General features: G+C 45.2%; 1 protein-coding gene across 5 annotated transcripts in view; it reads right to left on the bottom strand.

Moving 5' to 3' along the window:
• TEP1 (telomerase associated protein 1) overlaps positions 1 to 24,529 on the bottom strand; it is a 39,787-nt gene extending 15,258 nt beyond the window's left edge. For 2 of the 5 annotated variants that reach the window (XM_007091374.2, XM_042989313.1), the window contains exons 1-23: positions 24,130 to 24,188; positions 20,503 to 21,000; positions 18,995 to 19,177; positions 18,550 to 18,684; positions 17,636 to 17,797; positions 17,081 to 17,242; positions 16,247 to 16,321; positions 14,756 to 14,877; positions 14,389 to 14,546; positions 11,145 to 11,254; positions 10,377 to 10,467; positions 9,959 to 10,145; positions 5,978 to 6,146; positions 5,226 to 5,384; positions 4,969 to 5,046; positions 4,059 to 4,189; positions 3,686 to 3,745; positions 2,624 to 2,782; positions 1,775 to 1,951; positions 1,425 to 1,545; positions 716 to 840; positions 340 to 453; positions 128 to 245 (exon numbers count right to left, since the gene is read on the bottom strand). In XM_007091374.2, the coding sequence (XP_007091436.2) occupies positions 128 to 245; positions 340 to 453; positions 716 to 840; positions 1,425 to 1,545; positions 1,775 to 1,951; positions 2,624 to 2,782; positions 3,686 to 3,745; positions 4,059 to 4,189; positions 4,969 to 5,046; positions 5,226 to 5,384; positions 5,978 to 6,146; positions 9,959 to 10,145; positions 10,377 to 10,467; positions 11,145 to 11,254; positions 14,389 to 14,546; positions 14,756 to 14,877; positions 16,247 to 16,321; positions 17,081 to 17,242; positions 17,636 to 17,797; positions 18,550 to 18,684; positions 18,995 to 19,177; positions 20,503 to 20,976 (3,270 nt within the window). In that variant the 5' untranslated portion in view covers positions 20,977 to 21,000; positions 24,130 to 24,188. Of the gene's footprint in view, positions 1 to 127; positions 246 to 339; positions 454 to 715; positions 841 to 1,424; positions 1,546 to 1,774; positions 1,952 to 2,623; positions 2,783 to 3,685; positions 3,746 to 4,058; positions 4,190 to 4,968; positions 5,047 to 5,225; positions 5,385 to 5,977; positions 6,147 to 9,958; positions 10,146 to 10,376; positions 10,468 to 11,144; positions 11,255 to 14,388; positions 14,547 to 14,755; positions 14,878 to 16,246; positions 16,322 to 17,080; positions 17,243 to 17,635; positions 17,798 to 18,549; positions 18,685 to 18,994; positions 19,178 to 20,502; positions 21,001 to 23,340; positions 23,379 to 24,129; positions 24,189 to 24,427 lie in introns of those variants that run through there. The other 3 variants (XM_042989309.1, XM_042989310.1, XM_042989312.1) reach the window with 3 other exon arrangements.
• Positions 24,530 to 26,960: the final 2,431 nt, after the last annotated feature.

Here is a 26,960-nt window from a genome sequence, read left to right on the forward strand (position 1 = left end):
TTCCATGCCCCTCAGGAACCCCAGACCTGAAAACTCACAGAGCCCCCACCAAATTACTTCCCATCCAGGACTACCCAGACCACCTTACCTTCTCTCCACTACCCTGGCCATGGGCGCCCCTGCTGACCTGTAGGTAAAGCTTCTGGATCATATTCCACACATCCTGCAGGACCAACTTTCCAAACTCCTCCAGCCCCCCAGCATAGGGCCGGCCGGCTGCCACACCCCCCCATTCACAGGGGTATCTACAGGTGAACCACGCACAAGCAGAGTCAGAGTGGGCCTGGCCCCCCTCCATATATTCTGCTCTCTACCCACCCCACCCCCACCCCAGCTCACCTACGACAGGTAATCCCTTGCTGTCTGCTCAGGTAGCTCTTCAGTTCTGAGATTCGATGTGCGGCCTCTTCAGACTCAGAAGTAAAGTCAGATTTCCATGCATCTGGGACACAGCTGACCACCAAAGATACCCCAAAAGTGAGGCTACACTCAGACCCCAGCCTCTCTTCAGCCCCAACCATCAGACCTGGCTGTGGTTCCCTAAAACTCCGCAAGCAGAGATCACCTGGCTTCAGTGGCAAGGCTTATTTGGTGCTGCAAGGCAAGCTTTCTGAGCCTTGTACTCTCTTCTAGCTCCCCCTCCTGTACTCTGAATGCTATGGAGAGAGAAGATCTGGCCCTTGAGCCTGCGAGGTCCAGAAGCAACAGCAGGTACCTGAGGAAGCCAGAATCCCGGAAGTAGATGAGAGCTTGTGCAGAGGGCTGCTGACGAAGGCCCCGATTCAGGAACTGCATCACCTCCATCTCTGTCACAGAGCGACCTGGAGGGTACTGCTGGGCCTGCAGGGAGAGGGCAGAGAACAGGCTGGTTCAGTCCCAGGTCACACTGACCCCTCCCTTGAGACCTACCAAGACCCTAGGGTTCCTGCATCTCAGCAATATTCCTCCCTCCCTCCAGACACAAGCCAACAAAACACAGCTAGTAGCTAACATGTACTGAATGCCTGTCACATGTTGAGCATTTTTAAAAATAGATTTCTAATCCTCATAGTAACCCTACAGTATAGACTCCACTGTTCCTCTTTAATACATGGGGAAGTTGAGGCTAGGTTAGGATAAGCCGTTTCCCACAAAGTCACACAATCTATAAATGATAGAAGGGAGATCAGAACCCAGATCCGTCTGATAGCAAACCCTAAACAGACCTACCCTCTTACCTCTCGCATCCCTTGGCCAACTGGGAGGCACTTCTCAAAGGAATTCCCTCATCTATGACTTGGCCGCTTGCAGAACCTTCTGCCTGGGTTTCACCTTCAAGTCTCAGATCTAGTCCCAAGGTTCCTGACACACTGTGGCTTCTCTCCACACTTGTCCCAACCTTTGTTTCCTCCCCAGACCCCACTCCAACCCCCAACCTGCCTTACCCAGCGGAAGTGAGGATGGTCAGGGAGGTTGTAGTTGGGGGGAACGTAGCCATAGCGGGAGCCCAGAATCCCCACAAACAGCTGCGAGTTCTCCACCTCCCCAAGGCACACTTCCAGTTGTCTGCAGACATGGTTATGGAGGCATTGGATCAGAGAATACAGGTATAAATAGGAAGATAGGGCCCTGGCTCAAAACTGAGCCAAGTAAAGGCAGACTGCTCTTGTTAGCATCCAAATAGCAGCCCCTGCCCTAGGCCTTCAGACTCCCTTGTAGCCTCAACCCTACCCACCTCAATTCTACCACTCAAGCCCTTCATCTCTGTCCCAGCTCTTCTCTGTGGCCCCCTCACCTGTTCCTCCGGGTCTCCTCCTCAGTGACGCCCCAGCGCAGGTCAATGGCATGAAGGCTGATGTGGTGAGGGGCCGCTCGGGCCTGCAATGCTGGCAGCACAGACCTCAGCAGCAGGTCCCGCTCCCCGTGCATGTCCCGGAAAGTGGAGGAAATGAAAAGCCTGATGCTGCGCCATCTGGGGGTAAGCAGAGGCTTGGGCTCACTCTAGCAATCAGCCCCACAACCCAATTCCACAGATGCGGCTGAGCACATCCTTCAGCACAAGCCAGTACAAGTAAGGTATGACAGATGCCAGGGGGAGGTCCAGCAGGCCTCCAGAGAATAACCTGCTTATAGCCTCTCCTGCAGAGCCCTGGAACTTAAACCCTACTTGCCATTTCTCACATATCCCTCTTTGTCAGCTAATTATTATGCACTTACTATTTGCCCATTCTGTGAGGTAAGCACCATCATTATTTCCATTTTACTAATAAAAAACTAAAGTTTTTAAGAAATTAAAAACAACTAGCCCAAGATTCAAGCTACTACTTGGCAAAGCTGTGATGAGAAAGCCAGAGCCTATTCTCCTAAGCCCTCTGCCTGAGCCCTGGCTGTATGTCCACAGTGCATGCTGCCCGCTGCCTGCTGCCCGCCTCACATCTGACCCCCTGCCCAGGTAGAGAAAGTAGTATGCTCACTATCTGACAACTTCCTCCGTCAGGGAAATCCCTACCTGGGAAAGAGATGAGTTCTACTTAGTGAGTAGAACAAACAGCATCTCCACAGCCAGAACTGCAGCCACCAGAATTTCTGCAGGTTTTGACCACAGTGTCTCCCGATTCACAAAGGCATAGAAACATAGACTAACCCATGCTGGGAAATCAGAGCCAAGGGGCTTAGAGTGACCTCTTCCAGTGGCCGGAGAGACAGGTCCCCAGTCTTTCCTTGGGGTGGTGGAATCTTGAATATTTTGTCCATTTGCCCCACGTGCTCTAGAAGACAGGAGACTCCACGCTCTGCAATGAACCTGACATAAATATAACAAAATAAGTAAGAGTGAATACCAGAGTCAGAATCAGGCAGGTCTTCCAAGGGGGCAGGGGACAAAGATATAGAGAGGTAGGTCACCCAGTTAACTGGAGCCCCTTAAGAAGACAACCATAAGCAGTGAATGTAGACTTAAAATAAACAGGGGTGCAGAACTACAGGGATGAAGGAACAGAGAAGACACCCAGCTCTAGCATGGTCATCATGGGCTTTCTGTTGGGCCAGGGGTAGTTAGGCTGGCAAAGGGTAAGATTAAAGATTAAAGACTAAGGCCATCCCATTCAGAGCTTGATCAGCTTTGTATCAGCTGTGAAAGCTCTCTGGAGGAGGAATGGGCCTGAGGCTTCCTACTAGCAGCTGGGGGGCGATGGAGGCATACAAAGGAAAAGGTAGGAGAGAGAAAACAAGTAAATGAGAAGGCTAAGCATAGAGACAAAGTTAAAAGATTTCTGTAAATTTGGCATCTATAAATAAATTTAGCATGAGATTTACTCTGGATCAAGAATGGAACAGAGGCGGCAAAGAATGAATAGAAATGACGTGACCAACCCTTGCGTTGTTCCCTTAAAAGAGAACAGTGCAACCTCCCCTGTCCCCTTCTCCTCTTTCCTACTAGGTGTAATGCAAAAATGATGACTGGGGCTGGAGCAGCAGTCTTGAACCGTGAGGTGAAAGCAGAGTATTTGAGGATGGTGGAACAATAAGACAGAAGGTGTCTGGGTCCCTGTAACATTCTGCTGCTGCTACATCTGGACAGTGGCAAAAGAGGAATAAACTTCTATCTTGCTTAAAAACAGAAGTAAGTGGAGTAGAAGACACAAGTAATCTCTGAAAGACGTTCTAACAAAGCCCCCAACCCCTTGTGCGTCCATTCTGTACTCACTTCAGGATCCCGTCATTACAGCCTGAGAGTGTCACGTCATTGGGATTTGAATCTGATAATCTGGCAAAGGAAGAAGCAACCATTAGAAACAGTGCCAGGAACACAGAGTCCCTGCGCTCTAGGATGGATACCCCACCTCTGCATGTTTAATTAGGGTCATGTGCTAGGTGGGGGCTGGGATGGACCCCTACAAAGGGGTATGGAGCTAGGCTAAAGACTTCAGAGAAGGTTCTAGTATTTGAAGTGCAATCAAGGTAGGAGGCAGAGATGGAAGGCATCTGGTGAGTGGGAATGCCCCAAGCTCCAGTGGGGGTAGAGAGGAAATATGAAAACCTATCTTTTGGCACTGGACAAGGAGTTTGAGCGTCCTTACGTGTCACATATCCTACTTAGGGGAACACAAACAAAGAGGCACTTGGAATTCACATGCTGCCAGAAACGCTGTTTGGCCTCATTTATCAGTTTCTCATACATATCATTGCCGAAGAGGATGACCCTGTCCACCTGTAAGATGAAAAGGGAGGGGCTGAGAACAGGGAGCACAGGGACAGAAGAGATGCTAATAAGCTTAGGACATCAAGAGAAGAGATCTCTGGGGCTGAGGGGATTAGGAGAACTCTGAAGGGAACTGAAGGGAATGGAAATTGCCTCTCATGAGAGCCCTTAGGATGGGGGAGCCACTACACCCTGACATGGAGGGGCAAGAAAGTGGGGGAGGGGCAGTGGTGTGCTGTAGTTGGCTCACTCAGGCTCACAAGAGCTAACTGTTACATTTTTAGGAATTTTGTGATCCAGTTGTTAAATAGTGCCACTGCTAAACATTGAAGAGTATAAACTTATAATCAAATAAATTATATTAAAAACAAAGGTAATAAATACTTGAAACTCATCATTTCCTAGTTATTTTACTACATTTTACCATTATCTAGATCTTATTTACATACTCGATCTACGTTGTAGAAATACCATATAATGGTGTGCTACTGAGCATCTCTTCTCACCTCTGTTCACTGATATCATGCTGGCAGCTTGAAATCAGCCATGATTGGAGTAATTTACACCTTAGAAATTAGCAAATGCTATTAACCAAGATTCATTTTTTTCCAGAGCACCGGTTGTTAAACAATTACCAGCACACCACACGGCAGAGGGCTGCAGCCAGCAGGAAGTGGGTGTGGGTACTGCCCCTCATTTGAAAGATGACCTTTGAGAAATTACACACATCAGTTGAGGAGGGAAGGGTGAGGGCGGGGAGAGTTTCTCAGGGACTGGGGACTACTCACAGGGACCCTTTGGGCAGCCAGAGACAACAGGTACTTCCCAAAAGTGTGCAGGGACCATTCATCCTCTCCATCTGGCTCCTGAAGGAAAGAGTCTCATGTTCCTTATTTGCATGGGAGACAATCGGTAAGCAACAAACACCAAATACTGCTTGGGAATCTTCAGCACTGTATATATCCAAGCCTTTCCTGATTTTCTAGCCTGTGTCCAGGGCTGTGACCATTCATGCATTTTTGCATGGTGGGGGCAGGTGTCTGACCTGGACTTGAGCCTGGAGTATGCCGGCCGTCTTCAGGATACCTTCTTCTGCCTTAACTGTGATAGTCTTCACAGTGCCTCCTCCGCACAGTAAGAGATCCACCTGCTCCGCCCGTGCAATTACCATCCCAATCAGCAGCAGCACATAGTTTAGGTGGGGCTGATTGGACAAACATCAGGGTGAAATAAGGATCTCCTATATTTTTAAGTAGGCTCCATGTGCAACATGGGGCTTGAACTCACCACCCTGAGATCGAAAGTCACATGCTCTACTGACTGAGCTGGCCAAGTGCCTTGGCTCCCCTATTTTGAAATCCACCCTTGCCCATCCAGCCCTGAAGGCCAAACGCCTCCAGCCTCCATTAGTTGGGGGAAAAGGACAAAATCTCCAGTTAGGAAGGGACAGCTTCAGCAGCTTTCAGTAAGAGCTGGCCAGGGTGGAGAAGGGCCAGCAGTCCTGCCCAAATTCAACATTGGGATATAGGATGTAAAAATGAAACATACTTCGGTGACAGAAATTTAGAGAGAATTAAGCACCAGCCAAATGTGAAATATAAGTATTGTAATCCATAAATAGGCTAGAGACCACATTCTAGGAACTGTCCCTAGGAACCAAGGTCTGATACCAAGAAGCAAATGTTTGCCATTTATTTCAGTTCTGAGTGCTTCCTTGGGAGAACCACATCTGGGAACAGGATAGTTCTCGGGATCCCCAGCATCCTACCAACCCCCCACCTTTTAATTTTTTTTTACCCCTTCTGGGTTGCGCTTGGGACAGAACTGGTCTGCACCGCCATCTGTCAGATAGACCAAGATGGTGCGGCCTGGCAGCGGGGGCACATTGTGTTTCACGGAGAGGTTCACAGCTGTCTCTAGGGCCTGACGATACCGAACCAGCATCTCACCATCATATTTCCACTGTCTGCAGGCAGAAAAGACACAGAAGGGTTCAGGGGCTTCTATATTTGCCATTTTGAGGCAGATGGGAAGATGAGAACTTGCCACCCCAGAATGAAGTGTTCACACCACTTCCGCAGCCTGCCTCCATTGCCAGTAGAGAAGACTGGGACAGATGTTCCCTTGCCGCCATCCTATAGGACTCTTCTAACCCAGTCTCATGGCTGGAGAGGAGAAGTCATCTCCTGATCCACTCTCTGAAATCATTTGCCACACTTCCCATATCAATCCATACTTCATGAGGCAAGATTTAACTTACTTTTAAATTGTATTTTAAAGAATATTAACTCCTTATTCCAAAAACTGGAAATTATTTTTTTAATTAATTTTTTTTTCTTAACATTTATTTATCATTGAGAGACAAAGCATGAGCATGGGAGGGGCAGAGAGAGGAGGAGACACAGAATCCGAAGCAGGCTCCAGGCTCTGAGCTATCAGCACAGAGCCCAACGTGAGGCTCGAACCCACAAACCGCGAGATCATGATCTGAGCTGAAGTCGGACACTCAACCGAGCCAACCAGGCGCCCCCGAAAACTGGCAATTAAAGGGGACAAAAAAAAGAACATTTGTCCCTCGTTTCTAGTAGAATCTTTACTTCAGGGTAACTAAACAGCTTTAGTTGATAAAGCAAGTTCTTTTTAGAATTCCAGCTAATGAATACGGGAATGGAGAAAATTCCCATTCTAGAACTGTTAATGAAACAATTGGTTCAGGAAAAGATCACCAATGGATGAACTATCAACTTCCAGTGAAGAGATCAGGCTATAACCATTTAAACACATGGGTCAATCTTCGTTAACATCACACTGAGTAGGACCACAGATCTTTGGCGCCTTATGATCCTTTATCCTATGAGGAGGTTAAAAAAAAAAAAAGTCTGCTGGTCTCACTCATAGCACACAAAAGATCTCCTATGAAATATTCTTGCAAGGAAAAAAAAAAGTGAAATCTGAATCTGTACAAGCCTTTGGAGTTAATGCCCTCAGTACATGAAACAGAAACAAGTTAGAAGACACCATGAGGAAGTTGACAAATCCAGAATGTGGGACATTCTGCAGAGCCCTTGAACCCAGTGTCTACAGCAAGTCAATGGTATGAAGACAAAGAAAAGATTAAAAGAGATATGAGAGACTTAATAATTAAATATAATGTGTATGCCTTATTTGGATTCTAATTTGAATAAAATTGTAAAATCATACTTTTGAGATAATTGGGAAATTTGAATATGGACTAGATAATAAATGATAATACCAAGGAATTATTTTCAGTTCTATTAGGTATATTAATGACATTTTAATTACATAAGACAATATCTGTTTTAATTTCTTTTTCTTAAGTACTTACTTAAGAATAAATAAATTTTGAGAAATTTTGAGAGAGAGCTAGCATGAGCAGGGGAGGGGCAGAGGGAGAGAGGAGAGAATCCCAAGCAGGCCCTGCACTTTCAGCACAGAGCCCAACTTGCGGCTCAAACTCACAAACTGTGAGATCATGACCTGAGTCAAAATCAAGAAGCGTACACTCAATCAACTGAGCCACCCAAGAGCCCAAAAAATGCCTGCTTTAAAAGACACACATGAGCGGCGCCTGGGTGGCTCAGTCGGTTAAACATCTGACTTTGGCTCAGGTCATTATCTCACAATTTTGTGGGTTTGAGCTCCACATCAGGCTCTGTGCTGACGGCTCACAGCCTGATGCCTGCTTCAGATTCTGTCTCCCTCTCTCTCTGTCCCTCCCTTACTTGTGTTCTGTCTCTCTCTCTTTCTCTCATATATAAATAAACAAAAAAAAAATTTTTAAAGAGACACACATGAAATATGAAAGGATGAAGTAAAATGTATCATATTATTCAGATTTGTTCTTAAGAACATCTTCCCCCAAAAAAGAAGGGACCAAAAGAACTACAGTAAAATCTAGATAATCACTGAATATGGCTAATAGTTTTATGAGAGTCCATTATACTATTCTCATTATTTGTGTTTAAAATTTTTTCATAATAATGTTTTTAATCTAGAAAATTCGATAGTCCCTACCAGTATTATCCAACAGAATTAAATTACAATTAATGGAATGAAATGAAATGAAAATTACACATGTAATAAAAAATTTTTAGTAGCCACATTAAAAAAGTAAAAATAGGAGAAATTAACTTAATATGACATTTGATTTAACATAACATGTTAAAATATTTTCACCTTAACACATAATTAACACAAAAGTTACGAAAGAGATATTTTACATCCTTTTTCACACTATCCTCAAAATCCAGCACATCTCAGGCCCAATTAGCCACATGTGGCTAGTGGCCACTATATTGGCCAGCAAAGGCACGTTGTTTGGACTGGATGCCAAGCTTGATTCTTTTTTCTTTTTTTTAAACGTTTATTTATTTTTGAGACAGAGAAAGAGCATGAACGGGGGAGGGTCAGAGAGAGAGGGAGACACAGAATCTGAAACAGGCTCCAGGCTCTGAGCTGTCAGCACAGAGCCCGATGCGGGGCTCAAACTCACGGACCATGAGACCATGATCTGAGCCAAAGTCAGATGCTTAACCAAATGAGCCACCCAGGCATCTCACAAGCTTGATTCTTAAATGGCCCTCTGTACAGCCACTGATTCACTGATTCAGGAGATAATCAGGCCACTGAGCGGCCAGGAACCTCCTAGTAGGTTAGATGAGCCCTGAGTTTGTCTTGAATGAAAATGAATGAAGATACTACTGAAGCATCTAAAGCATAGAGTGCTGGGACTTCATCAAACTTACAGAACAGGGTTTATGCCTGAGTTTGAGCCTGCTTGATGTTAACTATCTTTATATATATGTAAAGACTATATATCTATATATATAGAAATGAGAAAGTAAATGAGTCAGAAAATAAGGACAGAGAAAGAGAGAGAAACAAAAAGAACAAACAGATATCTTGGAGAAGAAAAGGACACTGAACCAGAGCAGAAGCAGAGGACACTAGCATACGCTAAGAGAAGGGAAATGTTACACAGATTCACAGAACCCACAGACACCAATAAAACAATCACATAATAAATAGGAGGCCCAGGGGCGCCTGGGTGGCTCAGTCAGTTGAGCATCCACCTTTGGCTCAGGTCATGATCACACAGTACCTGAGTTCAAGCCCCACATCAGGCTCTCTGCTGTCAGCATAGAGCCTGCTTGGGTTCCTCTCTTTCTCCCTCTTTCTCTGCCCCTCCCCCAACTCAAAAATAAAAAATAAACATTAAAAAAAAATAAAATAAAATAAATTGGAGGCCCAGGGGCGCCTGGGTGGCTCAGTCAGTTAAGAATCCGATTTCAGCTCGTGTCATGATCTCAGTCTGTGAGTTTGAGTCCCGCGTCGGGCTCTGTGCTGACAGTTCAGAGCCTGGAGCCTGCTTCAGATTCTGTGTCTCCCTCTCTCTCTGCCCCTCCCCTGCTCATACTCTGTCTCTCTCTGTCTCAAAAATAACTAAAAACATTTAGAAAAAAATTAAAAAATAAAATAAAATAAAATAAATTGGAGGCCCACAGTTTTGTTTTTTTTTCATGATCTCACCACAGGACAATGTTAAAGACAAGGTTTGCTATGCAAGAGACAATTGGAACCAGGCAAGTCTGAGCCACTGGGACAAGTATGTCTTACAGAATAAAATTTGGGGTTGTCAGATGACTCCCAAGCCCTGTAAGGGTGCCTCTTGTTGCCCAGCCTTTGCTCCCAGATAGCACATGCACATATGCACATTTGTGTACGTGCGCGCACGCACACACACACACACACACACACCTGGCCTTTTGTATTTTCAGCTTTTCCCGCTTAAGCTGCTCATATATCACAGGTATCATCATTGTTGTCCGAAGTTCCCGACGACTTGGGTTGCGAGGATACCTCCGATAGGTCCAATTCTTGTTCTTTCTCGCATTTCTAATCATTATCGAATGCATCAGTTTTGTGTTGGAAGGAAGTGGCAATGCTGTGTGAAGACAGGTAAGCATCTGAGTCAAGCAGCTTCTAGTCCCTCCTCTTGTCCTCCCACCAATACCGGTCCTGAGCCTGGACCCTTGGGCTGGCAAGTGTCTCACCTCTGCCCACCCTACACTCTGAGACTAGAAAGCAAGAGGCTGACACATATGAAGGCTCCTGTTTCACCTACTCTCAGACATGAGAAACAAATGGGATTCAGAAGAAGACAGATAATAAATACCTTTATTTCTGAGTTGAGTCTCAAGGTTACTGATGGAATCATGGGCATTAAGGAATCTGAATGGAAACTGCCGACTGTGGATCACCGATTTCTGGAAAGCAAAGGAGGGGTCATCACGTTGGGCTCTGTGCTGACAGCTCAGAGCCTGGAGCCTGCTTTATATTGTGTGCCCTCCCCCCGCCCTGCCCCCGCTCACACTCTGTCTCGCTCTGTCTCTCAAAAATAAATAAATGTGAAAACAAAACAAAACAAACAAACAAACAAAAACAAACAAAGGAGGGGTCATGAGCAAAGTATCAGGGAGTATGGAGTGGGGAGGTAATCAGGGGCCTTAGGAGCCAGGAATCTGAGATAACTACTCTATTAGACTTGTGGGCAAGTGAGGACATATAAAATGGATATTACAGAAGAGATACAGAGAAAGCTGGAGAAGAATAAAGAAAAAAGAAAGTTGTCAAGTGAGAAAATGAGAAGAGGTAAAGAAAAATGGAGAAGTAACAGAAGGAGCCTTGTTTCTTTTATATCAGACTCCCTCTGAAGTCAGTTACATCACAAAAGTGCTTCTTCTTGGTAAATCAGTGATCCCAGAAAATAAAAAGGAAAAGTTTTTATACTTGAATCTCTGGGGGTTGTCTCCCTAGATCTGTCTCCCCATGTACCTGTGTATAGCTCATGTGGAATTAGCTTGGTGGCCATGACCTTCCCCAGCCACAAGGAAGATGTGCCAGCATCTCCACACCCACTAGTCCTCCTGAGCCTCACACATACCTCATGCTGGAGTTTCTGGAGCACAAGCTCATGGTGGCGGGCACTGATTCCAACCCGCAGCAGGTTGCACAGATTCCGAAGCATGGCCATGAAGGGTAGCTTCCCATTCTCTGTGGAGGGTCAGCACAGGGTGAGGAAAGCAAACAAAGGACAAGTAAGAGAGGTCACAGACCAGAGCAAGAAGTCATGTAGAAAATTCAGGATGGAGAGAGTGAGGTACTATAACATGTGATCTATCCTACTCAAAATGTTTTAGAGGTCTGGAAAGATAAAAACAGGATTGGCCTGAAGTGTGGAGCAAGATTTATACAATACTGTTTATGGAATGTCTGTTTGAATAAACAACGTCTATTATTACTTTGCTGGCTCTAGCCCTAAGATTGGACTTAACTGGCAAAACATATTCTCTTAATCTAGAGTAATGATTTCCAAGGGCGCCTGGGTAACTCAGTCGGTTGAGCATCCATCTTCAGCTCAGGTCATGATCTCACAGTTCGTGAGTTCAACTCCGAGTGGGGCTCTGTGCTGACAGCTCAGATCCTGGAGCCTGTTTCGGACTCTGTGTCTCCCTCTCTCTCTCTGCCCCTCCCCTACTCGCACGCGCGTGCAAGTGCTCTCTCTCTCAAAAATAAACAAACATTAAAAAAATAAATTTGTTAATGATTTATAAACAGTATAGATGGTGAAATGTGAAATTTCCTAGTGTAAGTTTGTTTATTAATAAATACATATGTACTGCAATCAGTAGTTAATATTTCTAGGCACAATATACACCTAAGGTAAGGTTCACCTTCAATTATAGTGAATGTAAGTTCATATTTCAAGTAATCTTCCTGCTCATTTCTAAGTTCTCTGGCAAACTTCTTGTGAAATATGATTAAATAGTCATTGCTTTTCATTTAAATGCAGGTGAAAAAGATTTGCACTGAAGCAGAATTTCGCCCCATCACTTTCTTATCATCCATTTGTTTTGTAATACTAGTATCATCTTCAAGTCATAGTTTCTCAATAATCTTTTTAAGGCTTATGCCTATTCTATTTTATTTTATTTTTGATGCTTATTTTTGAGAGAGATAGAGTGCAAGTAGGGAAGGGATGGAGAAAGAGGGGGACAGAGGAACCGAAGCCAGCTCTGCAGTGACAGCAGTGAGCCCTCATATGGGGCCTGAATTCACATGAGATCATGACCTGAGCCAAAGTCAGATGCTCAACTGACCGAGCCACCCACATGCCCCAAGGCTTATGTCAATTTTAGATGGTTAGTTTGGTTAAGGCTGAATAATAATTCTAAATCCACTTACAATTCAAGGATAAATACTGATAAGTCATTATGCAGAAACCAAAAAAGAGTGAGGGGATTTCATGGATGCACATTGTGAAACCCCTACTCTTCCTCAATAAACTTGAACTCTCATATGGGACATGTACCATAGAACACATGGACTGAGTGATGATAGGGATTTGATTCATATGGTAAATAGTGGGAAAATTCTTTCTTTTAGATAAGGGTAAACATAAGGAGGAGGTGTGATAGTTTTCCTGGGTACCCCCAGAGGTGTATTCAGACCACTTTAGAGACATGACCTGTCAGCCCCTGCTCCCACCCCAGGCTCTTCCAGCAGCTTTCATCAAGAGAGTGGTGGTGCCTTTTTTTAAGGTGAAGTAAGTCTCCTTTGAATTATAGGGAGAAGCTTTCAGCCTTCTCGAAGTCCTGGGGTTCTCAAGTTCATAATTCTGGTTCACAAACTGTATAGAACAATTAGGTTGATATATACCATGTAAACTATGTGTGACAACTGGTAAACTATTACATCCTTCATCAACTCATAAAGTGTTCTCAACTATTGCTGTGTATGAAAGGCTTTCTAGATCACTCAGATAAGAAATTAAGTAAAATATCATATTTATGATACTAGAAAATAAATTGAACATTTATCCTTTACACTGAGAAATTCACCGATTGCATTCCAAAAACTGTTAGTGCGTTATTAATGAACCCTGTGTTCTCCAAAGAGGGGTCTGTCTATGTAATTACACTTAATCTTATATTTTATTCTTATTCTTATAATTATTTACATTTTTTGTATTTTATTTATTTATACTGACTTTCAGATCTGTATTTACATAATTATATTTTATGTATTTCCTAAAGTACATAATTTATTCGTACATATATCAGACTGTTTTAATTATATATACATATATTCTGGTATATTCCAAAACTTTTTGTGTAATATAAGATCAAAAAACTCTGGAGACCACCAGATTAGACTATGGGCATTAGTCTCAGCCTAGATAAATGACAGTTTTAATTTTCAGGGGCAGAGGGAGGAAGTGGAGATGACACATACCAGAATCATCTACACATCCTGGATGCCATCCTTCAGGACAGACTTCATCCTATTCCACTCAAAGTATCAAATGTTGGGGAAGAGGCTATCAGGCATGTGTGTATGCATGTGTATATTCAATTCCCATGTGATTCTGATGGCTACACCACCACATTGAGAGCAGGGACAGATAAACAGCTAAGCAATTTGGGCTGCCGTGAGTATAATCTGTACTTGGCAGTTCACTGAGAAACAGGTCAAAACAAATGGGGCTTCTGAAGCTCCAAAATATGAAGTCTCCAAAACTCAAGCAGTCAAAAGATCTACAGCAAGATATTTTTCAACAGATAGAAACTGACTTGAAATTTTCAAAGATGAAAGAGGAAGTAAAAAAAGACAAAATCGCATAGAAAGAGTCTTCTATAGTTAAAAATAGGCTAAAAGAGACAAACAGAAGACTGAAAGTAACTTGGGCCTCCCAATTGAAAATGTTTTTTTTTCTTTATCAGTATGGGCAAATGACCTAAATAGTCCATGTCCTAAATATGGGTTTCTGTGGAGATTCCAATATGCCGTGTGCCAGTCCTATCTTGTTTGGATGGCTTACCCAGTATGATGCAAGTGAAATCAGAGAGAAGGTACCACTTTTGTCATGTGTCGGTAGAGGCTGGTGCATCACCTAGCCACATCTGGAAGAATGATCTCCCTTATGATGCCAATGCTACCAAAAGCAGGTACCCCTGGTCCACTTTGGTGCGGTCAGTGGCAAACCTCATAAATCCGATCACTTTCAGTGATGCAACCACCAGGCAAGAGAATAACTGTACCATGCCATGGAAATTAAGTCAGGGTCCAAAATGTAGAGGTATGCACGGGGAAGAGAGGAAGGGCATATAGGGTCAAAGTTACTCTACCAATGAGTTCCTCCCAGACAGAAGCTTTGTTTCCCCGCAAGCTCAGCTCCCGCTCCCAGGTCTCCGGCCGAGGGAGCTTCATCCGCTTCCCAGCTCTGCTAGAATCCCATGGCCCAGGGAGGCGACTTCGAGAAAACTTTTGTAAGGTGGATGGGTATCTGCAACAGAGGAAGAAAAGCTTATCATTTCCAGGCCAGCTGAAAATAACTCAGAAAAGAAAATGTCAGTCAGTCAAAGTCACGTTTACAGGCCATGTCTGCCTAAACTAATGTTGCTGGGGTCAGAACTACAGGCGCTGGAACCATGGATGTTGAAAAAGCCATGGCGTTACCCAGGTGGAAGGTATGCTCAGGGTGTGTCTTCTCACCTGTAGCCCAGCAGAGCTTGGACATGCTGAGCAGGCTCCTGGATATGCAGTCGCTGTACTAACTTCTTCAGGGTGAATCTCGGCTGAATTTTCTTTGGCACTGCATTGTAGGTCTCCTCAAACTGTGGAAATATCCCTCAAGTCACACAGGGGTCATTTAATCTATGACCATAGTCACTTGCTTCAGAAATCAGAACCTCAGACCTCCTATAGCTATGAGGTCATTTCTTTCCCCAAAGTAGATCTAGGTAAAGAGTAGGAATGGGGCAAAAATCTCCAGCAACAAGAGTTTCTGCAGAGAACACATGATAGTAGCTCTTTGGGGTCACTGTGTTTATTTATACAAGATTGAGCTATCAGTAGTTACCGTGAAATAATTGGCTTGTGAAAAACAAGAATGGGATAAAATGAACAGAGAACATCTTATTCTTAGAAGGAGGGAAAGGAAAAAAGCAGCTCTTATTTAAATCACTGAGACTTGGAGGAGGAGGTAAATGGAGGTATCAGCACAATGCAAGCTGTGAGGAATGAATAAATTGAAAGAAGTGGCTTCCAGAATCATCTGTGGTAGAAAAGCCAAGTTTGGGATGTATTAGGGTAAAGAGAAAAAATCAGTTGACCAACTGAAAATGTATTCTCTTATAACACTACCATACATTTTCCTAACAATCAATTTTAATGATGATTGGTGATAGCTAACACTTATTCAGTGCCATGTACTGTTAGTATGTATGTATGTATGTATGTATTTATTTATTTATTTAGAGAGGGAGAGACTGCAAGCCGGGGAGAAGGGCATAGGGAAAAAGAATCCCAAGCAGGCTCCACACTCAGCACAAAGCGTGATGCGGGGTTCAATCTCAAGACCTTGGGATCACAATCTGAGCAGAAATCAAGAGTTGGATGCTCAACCGACTGAGCCACCCAGGTATCCCAGAAATACTTCAAATTCAGTAACTGATTTAATCTTCACAAAACCCCAATGAAGCACCCAATGAGGTGCTATTATTATCCCCATTTTACATCTGAGAAAACTGAGGGAATACAGGGTAAGTCATTTGGCTAATGTCACATAGCCCACAAGTGGTGGTGGTGGTGGTGGGATTGAAACCCAGGACTAAGTCCTGATTCTATGATCTTAACCACTAAGTGCAGTGCCTTATTTGTCATTAACGCAAAAAGGTTTTGTTTGGTTTGTTTTTCAAACATCCCATGAAAGGCAGATGTTTCACACATTTTAAAGTCACTTATCCCGCTGGACATGCCACCTGTCAGTAAATACCAAGGGGGGCAAACTGAAAAATAAAAGGAGCCTTTCCCTGTGCTCTCAAAATCTGACCCTATTACCATGACCGAGAAGTGACCAGGTAGGAAATTGGTATGTGCCTACCACACCATTAGTATTTCTAAACTAAATGGAATTCCATTTCAAAATATTAGTTGAGAAAAAGTTGAACATGCACATATAGAACCCCAGTACAAGGTACTCACCTTCTTCTGTTCATCTTTAAGAGGCTTAAGGTACCTTGGCAAACGTTGTGTCTCAGAAAATGGGCGCCCTGTCTTCTGCAGGGACAGAAAAGCAATTTCATTTTATTATTTATTTATTTATTTTTTAATGTTTATTTGAGAGAGAGAGAGAGCGAGCACGCATGCGTGCACAAGCTGGAGAGGGGCAGAGAGAGAAGGACAGAGAAAATCCCAAGCAGGCTCCATGCTTAGTGCAGAGCATGACACGGGGCTCAATCTCACGACTGTGCGCAATCATGACCTAAGCCGATATCAAGAGTCAGATGCTTAACTGACTGAGCCACCCAGGGGCCCCAATTTTTATTTATTTTTTTAATTTGAGAGAAAGAGGGTGAGTGAGGGAGGGAGGAAGAGGGAAAGAGACAATCTTAAGCAGGCTCCACACTCAGCGTGGAGCCCAATGTGGGGCCTGATCCCATGACCCTAGGATCATGACTTGAGCCGAAACCAAGTCAGATGCTCAACTGACTGAATCACCAGGTGCCCCAGAAGAAGCAATTTCAAAAAAGGAAATGGAGCTTGTCCCTAGAGAGGTTCATTCCAATAGTTCCAAAAGCCCCTCTACCAAAAAGGAAGCCACTCTGGAAAGAGGTAAGCCCTGCCCTCTCTGCCCCTGAGCTCTGCTCGGCTCCTCTGCCTTTCTCTGACTCCTTTTATTTCTGGTAGTAGGAACATCCCAGATGCTCAGTGTGGGACCTCCCAGAGTCAGCATGTTCCTTCGACCCCCCCCACCCCTGCCACCTTCCAGAAGAAAGGGGCCTGGGCTGTGAATGACCCGGTTGACCAGGGACTGACTGGAGGGAGGGGGCGCCGGTGGGGGCGTCTCTTGGCCCGGTGCTTCCAAGGGTTGTACTTAGCCAGCTGGTACTCATCAAACTGGGCAAATTTGTCAGTCATAGCTGCACGCAGGCAGGCAGGCAGGGGCACCAGCTTGTCCTCCTCTCCTTTAGCCAGGTCCTATCAGAGAGGGAGGAGAGGCCATCAGAAGTGAGACACAAACCAACCCTCTAAAACAGGGCAAGACCACTTCATGGGGTTAAGTGAGAGCACATAATACGGAGGTGGTTCCGAGCCCCAGCTCTAAAGTGACAACTTCTATGATACTAGGCCAGTCATAAACACGAAGTCCAGAATCAGACCAATTTTCTCAAACTGCGGTCCAGCCCTTCTCAATCATCTTCCCCCTGTTGGGCAACCCAACCCAGTCCAGGGAGAAGCTGTCCTGCCTGGGCTGTAGGGTTGAAGACAGCTGAGGGAAGGTAAAACTGGCTGAGAATTTTCTACAGGGATGCAATGAGCAAAGGAGAAGGAACCAGTAAGAGCCAAAGCTCAGGAAACTGAGTGCCATACCTGGTAGAACTCAGCTACCTGGATCCAATCAGAAGGCAGCTGGACAATGGCACAGAAATATCGTCGCAGGTGAGGGCGGCAGACGGGCAAGAAGGCAGCAATGGCTAACATTTTGTTGGCCACATCCCGGATGTTCAGCTGCTGCCTAGTGTACAGACATGCCTAGGGCACAGGGTGGGGAAGGCAGGCATCTTGGCCTCTTGTCCCACAACGTCATGCTCAAAACTAACTTGTGACCCTAATCTGCCTTCATAAAACCTTTCCTGAGCCCTTTACATGGTCTATAAAATAGAAAGTCCAAGCCTCCGGGCTTGGCATTCTACATCTCCATAATCTAGACCTTATCCACCTTTGCAGCATGGCTTCTTTGGAGTCTACTGATCACCTCCCAAGTCAACCAGGCACTTAGAAGGCTTCCCACCATCAAGTTCTATGGAAATTTTACCCAGGGTTCAAACTGCTGATTAAACCTGATGTCTTCCAAAGCCTCATAGAAAAACACTTTTTCCCCCTCTCCTCTGCTTCTGAAGCATTCACTACCTATTACTCCTTTTGCATTTATATAATACTTGGTAGTGTTCGGCTTCCCTAACAATATCATAGGCTCAAGAGCCAGATTCAAGTTTAATTACATCTGTTAGAATGACCCTCAAGGCATAGCACTGTGTACTTAGCCTGTGTACTTACTAAACAAATGAACCCTAGTATACTCTTTCCCAATCTCATCCTCCCCTGCTCCTCAGAGAACCCCAGGGACTAGCCCGCAGACTCACCCAAAGATCGTCTTCCCTTCCCAAGTGAACTTCCTCCTTTCCACCCCCGGTACCAAGCTGGCCACCGACCCATCACACACCACGGCCACAGTTCCCACCTCCCTGCTTCCCGCTCCCATCCTCTTCCTCACAGCACAGTACCTTGAGGATGAACTCAGGCTCCAAGGGGGCAAGTTCACTACAGATTTCGAAGAGGGACACCGAGGTAGGGTCATGTGCATCTTTTATGTTTACATTTGATGCCAGCGTGGAGCACAGCAAGCTCATGAGAACCATCTGAGAATCAGGAAAGAGAGGGGAGAAGGGAAAAAAGAGGGAATGAGGACCAACTCAAGCACCCGCACAGGCCAACTTAGGAAATCTAGAACAGAGAGAAACAACTCCACATTCAGGAAGATGTTTGTCCAACTGAGAGGTTTGAAAAGGGGATTAGGGAGTGAGAAATAAGAGCTGGGCAATGCTCCCTCTCTTTCCCCTTCCATCTGTGGAGGGGATCTGGCTCAGCCTTTGGTCACCACCCCTCCCATGCCACCCCACACCCACCCCTCCACCATCATCAACTTCTCCCCAGCTCTGGAACTGTTACCTTCTTTTCCTTAATGGCCTGGTCAGTGGGTTTAGAACAAGATCCAGAGTCCCCAGCAGTGAGCTTCAGGACCGGCTCCTCCACTTTCTCCTCCTCTCCCAAGCTTAGATTATAAAAAGGCATTTGAACCTCTGCCCGTTCCTTCTCTTCTGGCATTTTCTCTTCTGAAGAGGAACAATGATCCTGGGGATAGTGGCACTTGTTAATCACAGCATGCACCCACAGTCCCTCAAAGACTGATCTGAAGGCAGCTCCCAGGGACAGGAAGAGTCTACATGTATCTTCTATCATCTAAACTCCTCCCCCTCTCCCTTTACTCCCCAGCACGGATCTGTCTTGGCTGAGGTAGTGACCCCTCACTGTTTTACACACACCATCTTTCCTGACTCAAGCTTCTGATGCTTTGGGATCTCCCCCTGCTTTCTTCTCCTTGTTGATGCCACAGCTTAGGAGCCTGGGGCCCTTCACAACACACCTCCTAGGGTACTATTAAGGTATTTTGCATTCAGAAGAAAAAGGGCCAAGTCCCAGATCAATCCCCCAGCAACCTTGAGCTGCTTGACCTCAGAGCCTCAGCTTTTTCATTCCCTACCACCACCTACCTGATGGTACCATTAGATTAAATGGGATAATATATGTACGGCTCTTTGCAAATTGCAAAGCCTCAAATAAATGTAAGATGGCAACAGTAATCCTGAAAATGACCCTATGAAGTAGATTTTCATTGACCATATTTTTTAAATAAATTAAGTAATTAATTTTTTTTGAGAGAGGTGTGCAAATGGGGGAAAAGGACAGAGGGAGAGAGTGAGAGAATCCCAAGCAGGATCCACGCTCAGTGTGGATCTTCAAGTGGGGCTCTATCCCACGACCCTGATCTCACAACCCAAGCCAAAATCAAGTGTTGGACGCTCAACTGACTGAGCCACCCAGGAACCCCTCATTGAACGCATTTTAAAGAGGAAGAAATTAAAGCTTCAAAAAGTTAAATCTTGGCCAAGGTTGTATGGCTTGTAACTGGCAGAGATAGTACAGCCTTTGCCTCAGTCTGAATCCCAAGTCCAACAGAAGGAATATGTGTTTATCTACCGATTCTGCCCTGTATGTTAAATGTGCTTGTATAGATGTGTACAAGTGGTGTACCTTTACACATATACATACAGGAAAGTGGACCCTGGTATAGCAGATGTGTCTCATGCCTGATGTAAAATCTCATAAGCACTTAATTGACTGTTCCTGCAATATCACTACCTCTCCTCCTGAGCAGAGGCTTTCTCAGGACTGAGCCTGTTTTGGCTCTGTTGTCTAGAATATCTGAACCAGATATGCAATAAAACTAATGATGCTGAATAACACAGTCCAAGGGTAAAGGTCACCTCAGGAAGAGGCTCTGAGGGCAGAAGGTACACAGGCACAGAGCAGCACAGAGGGAAACTGGCATCAAAATCTAGGGACTACAGCATCCAAGAGACATGGGTGGATTCAACATGAGTGCCTGGAGCTATTACCAAAGCTGTTTCAGGAGATCTCTCTGTGGCAGAGATGGATTTAAAGGCCCCGGGACAGGTCAGATGGCCTAGCCCCTCAGAAAGGCACTGGGCCCTCCAAGTTGGAGGCTCAGAGAGCAGGCAGTTGCTGATGTTCAGGCTATGATCAGCTTTCACCAAATCAGCTCTCTGGAGACAGTGGAGCAAGGGGCTGGCAGACACAGTACTTTTTAGAATGGGGAGTGTGGCCAGGCACTGATTCTCCAAGGAGAGGATGTCTGTGTGGGCAGACACATGCCCACATGGTTTCTCCATAGTCTTCAGGTCAGGAAGTGTGGCCAGGCACCGGTTTTCTAAGGAGAGGATGTCTGGGTGGGCAGACACATGCCCATGTGGTTTCTCCATGGGCTGCAGGTCAGGGAGTGTGGCCAGGCACCGGTTCTCCAAGGACAGAATGTCCAGGTGGGTAGACACATGTCGATGGAGTTTCTCCATAGCTGGAGCCCAACCAGTATATGCCTAGAAGGAAAGAAAGACAGGTGATGAGCTCCTGGCTTCACTGGAGTGCATTTGCACCGGGAATATGTCTTTTCAATAGTCCTCCTGGCAATGCCAGTGATGTGCAGGCAGAGAACAAGCAAGGACTGGGTTCATTCTAAGGATGCATTCAGAGATTATTATACAGAGAGAATACAAGGAGTACTCTAAGTGAGAAGAGTAGGGAAAAGGTAAGGCAGTAGCTTAAGAGCAGGGAAGTTTAAAAAAAAAAAATGTCTGGAGATGAAAAGGACATGTCTTCTCATGAAAGAGCCCCTTACAGCTTGAGTGTGATCCCAGCTAAATATAGGGATCACACTCATAATCTGAACTCTAGATTCTTAGCTCTAGAGGAACAAACATTTTGATCAAGATGTCTATATCCACCAACCTCAACTTCCTTGCCTCCTACTCACTGTTCAACCAACTAAATGGGATTCTGTGGCCCCTATTCCTCCAAAGCTATGCTATTGGTTAACCAATGGAATCCTTGTTACTACAAGAACAGACACATCTTGGTCCTTATTTTACTTCATCTCTCAAGCAGAATATGACCCTGTTGCTTACTCTGTCATTAAAACTCTACTTTCCTCTGGCTGCCTTGGTGCTACTGTCCTGGTTGTCTTCTCACATCTCTGATCTCCTCCTTATGAAGATCCTTTCTCTGTCATCTCCTGAATGGTGAAGCTCCTTAGAATTCTATTCTAATCCTTCTATATATTTTCCCAGGGAAGTCTCACCTACTCTGGCTCCATATAACATTTTCATGCTGGCAACTCACAAATTCATTCCTTGACCTAGATCTCATCTGAGTTTCATATCCATTTATCCATTTGCCTGCTGGACATCTCCACTTGGATGACTCAAAGGTACCCAAAACTCCATACCCCAAATGTATCACCTTTCTCCCACTCATCCCCATATCCAATCCCTCTCCTTTTCCCCCCTCTGCTTACAGGGGTATGGAGTGAAATACACTTGAGTTTGAATCCTGATGGAACCATGAATCTACTTGGGCTAGTTACTTCAACTCTCCGTGCCTCAGTTTCCTCATCTACAAAAACTGAGCTAAATGCCTACCTCACAGAGTTATTACGGCAATAAATAAAAAATATTAAGCATTTAGAGCAGTGCCTGGTAATTAGTAAGTGTTCAATAAATGGAAGCTTTTATTATTTGTTATTATCATCATCCAGTAAGCTACTAAATCCTATTGATTCAACTCCTCAGCGTCTGTCAAATCTATCTAATTCTCTCCATTCTACCCACCACCACCTTTGCTGAAACCCTCCTAGCTACATGGCACACAATATGTAGATCTGTCTAAAGGAGCTCCTCAGTACATACCCCAGCCACTATTTACTACATCACCTTGTTTATTTTACCATGAATAAAAAGTGATTTTGTTTGCTTACATGCCTACTTGTACATTGTTTCTCCTTACTAAAATAAAACTCCCTGAGGGTCAAGGAGCTCCTCTTTCTTGTTCACATATGCATAACCAGCATTGTACACATAACCTGGCTTCTGATGCTCTCCCAGCCTCATCTCTTACTGCTACTTACATCTAAGATGCAACCATACAAACTCTTTTAAGCTTATGAATTGCCCAGGTATCTCTTGACCTTGGATCTTTACACAGGCAGACGCCTAAAACACTCTTCCTTGTGCCAAGACCACTCCCTTCCCCAGCCCCTCCTTTACCAGTCCAAATTCTACTTTCCTGTCACTCTGCAGGCCTCAATCTAATAGTTCTTCTAAGGAACCTTTGCTGACAGCCAGCGCCGTCTGATGTCGATAGCTCTATGTTCTCACAACAGCAAATTTTCTCTATCATAGACACACCCTTATGTTGTAATTGCCTGTTTGTCTTCCCCCCTACTAGACTATAAGTTCCTGAGGACAGAGACCCCTTTAGCCTTGTTCACGATTGTTTCTACAATGCCTAGTCAGTGGGATTCAGAGGCTTTTGAGAATCTAGTGAAAGCTATGTAGATTTTTCACAGAAAAACATGAGTATATTCTATTTTGCACTTAACTGTCAGGGAGCCCATTCATGGATCTCCTAGAATCCCCATTAACAGCAATTTTAAAACCTCTGCCTGAGAAAATACTTGAATTTATACCATTACGCGTGTATTTACTTACTTATTTGGACAAGTGCTTATCTCCTATTTACATTTAAGTACTTTAGGAATAAGTATGCTGTTAAGTCTATCACTTAGATCTTAATATACAAGAGCTTAGGGACAGGAATGCAGAATACTTCCAAGACTTGAAGGGATTGTCAAACCAGAACTAGAAAAGACAGTGATATCTCACCAGATACCAGTGTGAGCAAATCACATCAAGAATGTCGGCCTCTGAGGTCACGATCTCGCGGTCCGTGAGTTCGAGCCCCGCGCCAGGCTCTGGGCTGAATGGCTCGGAGCCTGGAGCCTGTTTCCGATTCTGTGTCTCCCTCTCTCTCTGCCCCTCCCCCGTTCATGCTCTGTCTCTCTCTGTCCCAAAAATAAATAAAAAACGTTGAAAAAAAATTAAAAAAAAAAAGAATGTCGGCCTCTGTGCCCTGTACACTTCCGTCATGTCTTTGCATTATACAAGCCCCTAGGGAAAGGAGTGGGGGAATCTCGGAACTGACTCAAGATTGAAAACAAACAAACAAAAAACTTACAATAAAAAGTAAGTTAAAAGAAAAATAGAGTTAAATATTTTTTGCACCCTGGAGTTTGTGACGGGAATTCAGCTGGACTACCAATGAAAAGTAAAATCCCATCTCTAGCTCCGTTCTCCAGAGATCACCACGGCTAACAGTTTGCACGGTTTCAGACACTTTTCTATGCATATACAAATACATGTTTCTCCACCCCACCTCCCCCCGCCCCTCTTCTTCTTCCTGTCCACAAACAGGAGCATTTTCCACACTTAATGTGTCTTGGAGACCTTGCCATGTTAACACATGAATACCCACTTTTAAGTGGACTGCCAGTCTCTCCTGTTCCAGCACACCTCCTTATTAGAGGCAGTGCTCGCACCACCTACGGTTCACTAGCGGCAGCTACTCTCCCTTCCGAAGAGCACTCGGGGCGGAGGAGTGAACACTCATCTCACCTGGCCTCTTCCCGGGGCCTTCCATCCCCTGCCCCTCCCTCCTCCTCACGGTCCCAGCCGGCTCTCCCACTTCCCTTTCACACCCACAATCCCTCCCGGAGTTCCGGGAGGGCGCGGCGGGCAGACTCCACCCCCCACCACCCCCCACCACCCCCCCACCCCCCACCACCCCCCGCAACCCGTCGGCGCAGGCCCTCTGCGCTCCCGGGCGCTTCCTAAGTGGCGGCGCTGGGACCTTCCCGCCGGCTTCCGGCTGCCGAGCCCAGCCCCGGGTCCCAGGGCCCGGGCCGGCTTCTACCTGCGCCTGGACCGCCCCCGGAGCCAGTGGGGCCGGAGACCCTGGCTGTCGGACGCGGGGCCTCTCGGTTCTCGGCGGCCGGAAGCGGGAGCTGGGCTCTTGGCTCCACTGTTGGGAGGAGTGGAAGCCGGAGGAGGAGCTGGCGGGGAGCGGGGAGGGAAAGCGTCCGGGCGGGGTGTGGCAGCCCTGGTGCAGGCCTGCGAGCCCAGCGCCGCTGGGAAGTGAGGTGCCCGTAGGGGATCTGAACACGTGAAGGACCCTGCAGCCTCCTCTGGGACCCGAGTTTACCAACCCCCCCCCCCCATTTCCTGGTTCTTTTTCTCCTGACCAAATCCCAGTTTCGCTAAATTTCCTCTCCTTTCTCCTGTTACATCTTCAAACTCCGTTTCCTGGGAAGGATTTTGGCATGTTCTCTGCCTATCTGGACTCCTTTTCTCTTGGTATCAAAGAGAGTTGGACTCTTAATTCATCGTCAAGTTACTTGGTGAAAATGGAAATAAAAGGTGAGGGAAAGTCTAAAGGCAATGAATGGCCTGTAACCAGATGTAGATATGGAATAATTAAGGCGGAGTGAACTGAGAGCGTGCCAATGTCCATCTGAGAGAGATCCGTGGATTACAAAGAATCTATTTGGAACCATCCTGAAAGGCTAAGCAGAACTCTTCCCAGAAGGTGGGGCCAGGGGGAGGAAAAAGACAGTGACCTCTAGGATGCTAATTCTAGGGCCATTTCATAAAGAGCAGAGCCAAACAGATAATAACAGAAGAAATGTGTTTACATTGGGTAAGACAGATTATCTGTCTTCTGGAAGATATCCCCTTCTTTAGGGAGGTACCCTTCATTCTCAGATAAACACCTGAGCTTCAGCTCAGATTTGGGTGCCCCCAAATCCTATCTTCTCAATTTATTGATCCAGATTCGTTTCTTTCCTTAGATGCTTCCCTTACTACCTACCCTAGCAGTCCCAACACTCCCTTCTTATAACAAATGTTTTTATGCCCCCTTTATAACTCTGAACTACAATTTATAAATAATGTATTATACCTACATAAACAATTTAAAAATTTATAAAATGTCTAAAGAGATATAAAAGGGTAAAAGGAAGATGATTTTTTATATAACACTACGTGTTTATGTATGTAAATGTTTGGGAGGGCCCTGCTTGGCTCAGTCCGTTAAGCATCTGACTCTTGATTTTGGCTCAGGTCATGATCTCATGGTTCATGAGACAGAGCCCTGTGGCAGGCTCTGCACTGTCAGCAAGGAGCCTACTTGGGATTCTCTCTCCCTCTTTCTCTGTCCCACCCCTGCTCATGTGCACACATTCTCTCTCTCTCTCTCTCTCTCTCTCTCTCTCTTTCTCTCTCAATAAATAAATAAACTTAAAAAATATGTTTGGGCACAATATTCAAGAAGACACAATATAGTCCTCAGATGCATGCAGCTCTATATAGAATCACCTTGAATGTAACAGCCACAACTTTAGCATGATATGGGGATGTTATGATGGTGATTCAAATACCATGAATAGAGGTGCTGATGTGGCATGATTTTCCAAAATGACAAATAATCTCTGGCAAATTTTTGAACAAAACAAGGCGTGATCATCCCATGATATTTATAGCAGTGGCACTCCGGAAAGTTCAGGATATATTAAACCAAATATGAAATGCCTGTATTTATATTTAAAATAAATTCAGGTCCTAATTTCAATGGCTTTTCAACTACACAAATGACTGGCAAGTCATTCAAAGTTGTCAGTGATGCAGGCATGTTCCTCATTATGTGGGAGGGCCCTGCACAGTTGCTGAATGTCTACCAATCTTGGCTAGATGTTAATCCTACTCATTAAATGTCTATGGATAACTCTAATGATTATGAGAGCAAAAAAAGCTTCCATGAATTCCTGAACCCACCCCCCAGGCACATTACTGCCCATTGGAAGTCTGCCTATAGGGGAAGGGGAGGAGTTTGGTGAAAGAACACAGATCTAGGGAACCCCCGAGAAAGAGGCTGTGCAAGGAGACAGGAGTGGTGGCGTATCTAGAAGATGGAAGGAAGAAGAGTCTACCCAAGACTTCCTTCTGAAGGCCTAAATCTACAAGACCTCTTCCCCTTGGAATAAGGGAGGTACTGTAGGTAATTGTCCCAACCTCAAGGTGTCCTCCTCTGTAGCTCTCTGTAGGAAATGTCTGCCTGCCCTACCAGTGAAAGAACAGCACATGCAAGCCCTTCCAGCTTAGTCCAGTGAGCACTGAAGCCTCAGATCTGAGGACACTAGGGAGGCAGGAAGAATAGCAACTGGGGACTACCACTTCCTAATTTACTACAAAGATCTAGAGTTTACTTTCTGATTAGTTGCAGCAGCAAAGGAATTCAAGGCCAGCAAAGCCTAAACACTGGAACCACTGGAGAACTTTTAAAAATTCCCAATCCCAGGCCACACCCTAGACTAATTAAATCACAGTCTCCAGAGTAGGACCCGGGCATCAGCAGTTTTTGAAACTCCCTCAATGATACTAATGTGCAGACA

This window comes from Panthera tigris, chromosome B3, assembly GCF_018350195.1.
Source record: "Panthera tigris isolate Pti1 chromosome B3, P.tigris_Pti1_mat1.1, whole genome shotgun sequence".
Taxonomy (NCBI): domain Eukaryota; kingdom Metazoa; phylum Chordata; class Mammalia; order Carnivora; family Felidae; genus Panthera; species Panthera tigris.